The sequence below is a fragment of the Octopus bimaculoides genome, chromosome 10 (assembly GCF_001194135.2).
Source record: "Octopus bimaculoides isolate UCB-OBI-ISO-001 chromosome 10, ASM119413v2, whole genome shotgun sequence".
NCBI lineage: Eukaryota > Metazoa > Mollusca > Cephalopoda > Octopoda > Octopodidae > Octopus > Octopus bimaculoides.
Window position 1 is genome coordinate 92,479,226 of NC_068990.1, and position 7,134 is coordinate 92,486,359.

The 7,134-nt window shown below is 36.5% G+C and overlaps 1 protein-coding gene across 1 annotated transcript in view; it reads left to right on the forward strand.

Moving 5' to 3' along the window:
- LOC106874592 (uncharacterized) overlaps positions 1–7,134 on the forward strand; it is a 71,169-nt gene that overhangs the window by 56,868 nt on the left and 7,167 nt on the right. The window contains exons 19-22 of the mRNA XM_052971372.1: positions 1,009–1,150; positions 1,958–2,101; positions 3,669–3,995; positions 5,087–6,610. Of these exons, the coding sequence (XP_052827332.1) occupies positions 1,009–1,150; positions 1,958–2,101; positions 3,669–3,995; positions 5,087–6,610 (2,137 nt within the window). The remainder of the gene's footprint in view (positions 1–1,008; positions 1,151–1,957; positions 2,102–3,668; positions 3,996–5,086; positions 6,611–7,134) is intronic.

Genomic DNA, 7,134 nt, shown 5'->3' on the forward strand with positions numbered 1-7,134 from the left:
GCACATACCCAAGGCACACAGAGCTGCGCTTGGTAGTGAAGTGAAAGCACGTTATAAAAATAAACTACTGAACAATAATAATAATAGTAATAATAATAATAATAATAATAATAATAATAATAATAATAATAATAATAATAATAGTAATAATATAAGCAAAATACTTTCTGTGTAATCTCAAATTTGAAAACAAACTCATAATTTTCTTATGGTTTCTTAAACATTCTCTAGAACAATATTATGTAGAAAACCAAATATATGGCACCCTAGGCATAAAACCAACATGAACTTCTAACTTGTTGTCTCTTGAGGTCTCTGGGTGAGAGTTGGCGCCAACTTGTACAAATACAAAGCAAAAGTCAAACATAAAATAATAATAATAATAATAATAACTTTGCAATAAGTATGGACTTGACAGAATGAAAATTGGTATGACCACAAACCCGAAAGCATCATCAAAAATATTTTGTGGGAGGATGATAATTGATTACATTGACCCCATTTCATTGGTCCTGAAAGGGTGAAAAGCACACTCAACCTCAGCTGAGTTTAAACTCAGAATGTAAAGATGGACAAAACATCACTAAGCATTTTGTCCAGCGCTAACAACTCAGCCGCTTTACCACTTTCATAATAATAATAATGGTTTCAGATTTTGCTACAAGAGCAGCCATTTTAGGGGAATGGAGTAAGATGATTACATTGACCCCAGTATTCAATTGGTACTTATTTTATCAACCCTGAAAGGATGAAAGGCAAAGATGACCTTGGGGGAATTTGAACTCAGAACTTAGCGATGGGCAAAATTCTTCTAAGCATTTCGTCCAGCGCCCTAACTATTCTGCCAAATTGCCACCTTAATAATAATAACAATTCTTTGAAATTTTGGCACCAGGTAAGTCCATATGTGTTTGCCAAATAACCTCTTTCACCTCAGACACCAGACAGAGGAAAACTACCCATCTCTCCTTTGCAATTAATCTTCTACTTACTTTTCTCTATTTCAAGGTGGTTCTCTTACTGGGAATCCAGAGCTTACCTGGATGGTGAATACATGAAACCAGGAGTTGGACTTTATGAAGAAACTATATTATCTTTACCAGGAACCTTGAAGATCAACAAGGAAGACAAATCTGTTGCTTTAATTCTGGTAATTATCTCTGCGTCTTTTATGCTCCCTTTTCCTTCATGCAAAATGGTTCAGGTGTTGTACTCATAACTGTAAGATTGTGGTTTTGATTCTGCCTCTGAGCAAAGCACTTCTTTTCACATAGTTCTTCTCTACTCAGCTGTGAATAGTTAAATCTGCAATGGGTCAGTGTTCCATTGACTGGCAGTGTTGTACTCTGTCACGTGTACATCAGGGAACCTCATACTTCAAGACTCCCATGGACCAAGACAGATCTAAGTCCTAGGTTTCCTTCATTAGGTCATACCTCACGTTGGTGTGTTGTTGTATCTTCCAGACAGAAAACTACATTATATCCTACCTAAGTATTTGTTAGAGCAATGAACATGAGGCTTACAGCCTTCTCCAGTACACACACACACACACACACACACACACACACACACACACACACACACACACATATTAAAATTACTATATAATTAAAATGAGAGAAAAGCATAATTTAGTGTCCATTATAACAAGGGTTTGTGTGTTACATGGCTAGCTAGAGGTGATGGCCTCTTGGAGCTAATCAACGGCAGCCTTCGTCCTATTTTCCTGGACTGCCATGTTAGCTTGTTGATAACTATTAATATCCAGTACCGCTGCCGTAGTCTCCTTTAGAGAGACTTAGAAATATTAATATTTCTATTATATTTATACATCTCTCATAAATGTAATTATATATATTTTAAATATATTTTAAGACATACATTCTTAGAATTCTTTTTATGAATTATTGTTATCATCATCATCATTATTATTATCTTAATGTTATTATTGCAGGAGAAGGGCAAAACACCAACCTTGGATGTCTACAAGAGTTTCTACAACTTTGTTGAATTTGAACCCATGCAGAAGTTGGTGGAAGGTTTTATTCCAAGACTGATTGAGGATGACTTTGTACAACCAGACTCAAGAATCCTTGCAGTGAGTACAGGAGAACAATCTTCATACCATTTTCATATTTACATCCCCCAAATAACTCATTTGAAATGAGGAATTCTGATCTATGAATGTTGTAACTTGCTGCCAATAAATAAAATGGGGCCTAGTGCACTGATTTGCCTGAGGACCTATACAAAATTTCAATGGCACAACTTTGAACAATGCACTCTTTGAACGATGTACTCAATACAGGCAATGATCATCACCCAATAACATAGTACATCTTATACTCTACAGAATCACCACCAAAAACTATGAGACAATCTATAAAACACATATTCTACAGCATTGCCTCTCAAGAAGAATGGCTTGAGGTGGGGGTGGGGTGGCAGTGGAAAAATGTTGATGGGTACCGAGGATGAAATGGGTAGCAGTAGGAATGACTGGTATGGCTTTGAAATTTCAAAAATAGCTTCAAATTTTATCCTGTAAGTAAATCATCTGTTATTGCCAGCTTCAAACTTTGGCACAAGGCCAGCAATTTCAGTAGAGGTGGGTAAGTTGGTTATATTAACCCCAGTGTTTAACTGGTACTTATTTTATCAATCCCAAAAGGATGAAAGGCAAAGTCAATCTTGATGGCATTTGAACTCAGAACATAAAGACGGATGAAATGCCACCAAGCATTTTGACAGGTATATTAATGATTCCGTCAGATTGTCTGGTTATGTCAATAGCTGAAATATTATTTTGACATTCCAAGTTGTCCTTTAATAGTGATTAGCCATTCTTGTAGCAATTTTTATGGTGTATTTGATTTTGTTGAATTTTAGCAAGGAGGCATAGGAAAAGTGCCATAAAGGGAAAAAGAGGAGCAATGGTTAGAAAATTTTGAAGAACTCTTGTCAGAATCATACTCAATAATGCCACACTCTACCTATTGAACATATAACTTACACAATCAATAACAACAAGTCTAGGACATTAACCCTTCCATGCACAATAAGCCCCAAGGACAACAGAGGATGATTTAAAACTTCTTAATACATTGGAGAGGGGGTAATTAACCTAGGGGGTTAATCGTCCTGTAACTACTCTTACATAATTGATGCCTAATATAGCAAATTATACATTTTCGTTATCCAGTCATCCAGTCATTTACTTGTTTCAGTCATCTGACTGTGGCCATGCTGGTGCACCATCTTTAGTCAAACAAATCAACCCCAGGACATTCTTTGTAAGTCTCTTTTGCCGAAACGCTAAGTTATGGGGACATAAACACACCAACATCGGTTGACAAGTGATGGTGGTGGTGGGGACAAGCAGAGACACACACATAAATATATACATATACATATACATATATATATATATATATATATATATATATATATATATATATATATATGATAGGCTTCCTTCAGTTTTTGACTACCAAATCCACTCACAAGGCTTTGGTCGGCCCGAGGCTATAGTAGAAGACACTTGCCCAAGGTGCCATGTAGTGGGACTGAACCCTGAACCACGTGGTTGGGAAGCAACCAAATTACCACACAGCTATGCTGCACCTACACTATGTTTTTTTTATTTACTTTTCCAATCGTTTCAGTATGCCCTGGCCCTTGGTCCAGTAAACATTGGTGGACTCATCCCAGAATCCTGGAAACAACCCCTCAGTGCAATCATTTCTTTGATCTATGGTGTCCATCATCAGCGAGTGTTTGCTGAGTCTTCAGATGTTAAGAAACTCGTCAAAGCTGCTGTCAGTATGAAACCTTGTACAAGTCCGATGACTGGAAGAATTGTATCCTTGGTTCTTTTGGCTGAAGATGGAACAAAATATGTTGATGTAAGGGGAGGAGTTTGTTATTTGGTTGAGAAAACTCAATTGAAGGCTGAATTACTTGCAGAATTAGTCCCAAAAGATTCTGAAAAGGTATTCTTTTTTACTCTTTTTATTAACATTTGATGAGTTAAATTGTTTAGTGGAATCCAACAGTGATTCAATGGCATTGAGATAAAAAATATTGATCTACTGGTCACATTGTCAATAGGTTAAACCTGCCACTACTACTAGAGTCAAAATGTTGTGCTTCTGTATATGGCAAAGATTTAACTCTGCATTCCACAGTCTACCTGGCTGACTGCAGGTTTCACTCCTAACTTCACTGTTGAATGTTTAATGACAGGAAGTGAATCCATCAGCAGAAATTGCTAATACAAAAGTTCTAACAGAGGAAAATGGATGTAAGACAATAAAATGCCTGAAAATATCCGAAAACTAAATAAATAAGATAAAAAGTTTTTAAAAACTGTAACCTCAACATTGAAAGATTTTAGATAAATGATTCTCAGTCATTTTTCCCCAGATTAACACCATTTTTAATCTAAAATTCCTCTAAATTTAATCTAAATGCCACTCTACACCAGTAACAACTTTTATTCACAATAACAGATTGGACTCTTATGATATTGTTAGGTATGGCAATAAAAGCTATTTAACATAATGTGGAGCTTTCCTCAGTGTTTTCCACTTGAAATGTACTCTCACCATTTCCAAGCAGTGATGTTGCTCATTCTGAAAAAACCTGTTGTAAATGATAGATAATCCCACGCCATCATTTGATGTCTATATTCCATGTTGGCATGGGTTTGATGGGTTGACAGGATCTAATAGACCCAGGACTGCATTGTGCTCCAGTGCCTAACATGATTTTTCTGGATGGATGCCTTTCCTAATGCCAACCATTTTCTAGTGTGTATTGAGTGTTGTTTTTCATACCACTGCCTCTAGTAAGGATGCCATGCAGTTTGCAAGACTACAAATCCCAAGTGGGATGGGAAATTTTATGCTAGGAAAATTAGGGGTAGAAAGGGGCACAATATGAGAGAAAAAGCCAGAGCAGAATGGGTTTTTTGCAGTAAAGTAGGGACATGACTTCTCTTATAAGAGAAATAGTGGGGGGCTGGAAAGTAATGATGAGAAATGATTGATTATCCCTCCATGAATGTATTTATTTTTTTCAGAAACAAGTGAAAGCTGTCGTAAAAGTGCCATTGAGGGATCCTTCTCCAGTAAAATGTCTTTGGGATAGAGAATACCAGGAACAAGTTAAAGAACAATTAGCAAATGTTTCAAGACAGAACATAAAAATGCTTCCTTATCTGGTGCCACATTGGCAGGCAAGGATGGCTGATGAATTGAATGTCTTTACTCAATATAGCGCTTCAAAACAAGATCCCAAAGTTACTTTGCTTGATCCAGTTACAGACACACAATTAGAGTTATGGCAATTGGAAGTTCTTGAAAAAGTTGAAGACCAGAGACTATCAATTTCATCTTTGAATGTAAGGAAAAATTTCACCAAACTTGTCACTGAGGTCTTAGAGTTGAATGTAAAAGTGATCAAATACATTAATGAATCTCTAAAACTGACTTCCCAGGATGTCTTGCAGACAGTGAAATATTTCCATCAACGCAATGTAATAATTGCCTGTCAGACAAGAATATCAAAACATGTTGAAGAAATGTTCAAGGTTATTTCAGTAACCATAAATACCTCAGAATCTTCACAAAGGCAAGTTCTCAAGAAACAACTGGTAATTCTGCAACGCATCTTTGTCGAGAAAGTTAAGCAACACATACAAACAGTTAGTCCAGTTATTCTGAAAAAACTTCCTGTTGAACGCCAAGTACTCTATAGAAATGCATTGCTTATTGAAAAATTGTATCTGGAAATGACTCCATCTAACATCAATGAAACTAGTAGGAATATCTCTCTAAGATTAGATCTGCTCCTGAAGGAATTGCCAAAACTCTTTGACTTTGACACAGAAGAAACAGAACTCTTACTTCTTGAAATTTATCGCCTCAGATTTTATCCAACCATAATTCTAAATGAAACTCAGCGCTCAGTTGGTTGCAAGTTCCAGAAGATACTGTTGAAATCTTGGCATCTCCAACAAGATGTTGTTGTCTATGAAAAACTATTGTCTGAAATAAGATACTACAACATGACATGTGGTAAGTTGAGTGCAAGCTGTTTCTCACTTAATCTCAAGTATATGGTACTCCGTCTTCTGCATGATTTCATGGAATACAAGAGAGCCAGTTGGGAAAACATAATTGAAGAAAAACCAGAAAGAATACTTTCTGCTTTCCAACAACTCTATCAAACTTTGGACATTGGTGTTAAATTAGTTGAAATGAAAGAACCAAACCTTCAGAGTTTATCTGAAGATGGAGGACTCCCACTGTACATTGAATTGAACGAATTTTTGGTGAAACTTCAACAGATTTCCCTTTATCTTTTGAATGAACCTTCAAGTGACTGGCATGCAATTGTCTCTCAGAATACTGACATAAAAAAGAAACAGCTGAAGAAATCTATTGTTGAATTGTTTGAAAGAGTTCAAAGAATTTCCAGAGTCGAATCTAGCAAAATTCTCAAACCCCGTTTACATTCCAAGTCAAAAGCATGTGACATTCCAAAGAGTATTGAAGTTGAAATTGTATTTGAACTTAATGAAAAACCATTGGTAACTGTGAAGGTAAGTAGATTGCTTCTTTGAAGAACATGTTCTTCATATTTACAGGATTCTTAGATTAACTCATATCTACTTCGGTATGTGCCATGCTACTGGAAGTGAATGTACGTTTGTAAGGGAGTATGCACATATTTGCATGTGTGCATCAGGTGTGTGTGAGCATGTATATGTATGGTGATGTGTCTGTATGTGTGAGAGAGCATGTATGAATGTGCATATGTACATATGTGCATGCATGTGTGTGCATGCATGTGTGTGCATGCATGTGTGTGCATGCATGTGTGTATGTATGGGTAAGAGCATGCATGTATGTGCAATAGCTGCAGGCACAGCTATGTGGTTAAGAAGTTTGCTTTCCAACCATGTGGTCTTGAGTTCAGTCCTACTGCTTGGCAAATGTCTTCTACTATAGCCCCAGGTCAACCAAAGTCTTGTAGGAAGATTTGATTGATGGAAACTGAAAAAAGCTCTTTTAAAAATGTATATAAATGTGTGTGTGTGTGTGTGTGTGTGTGTGTGTGTGTGTG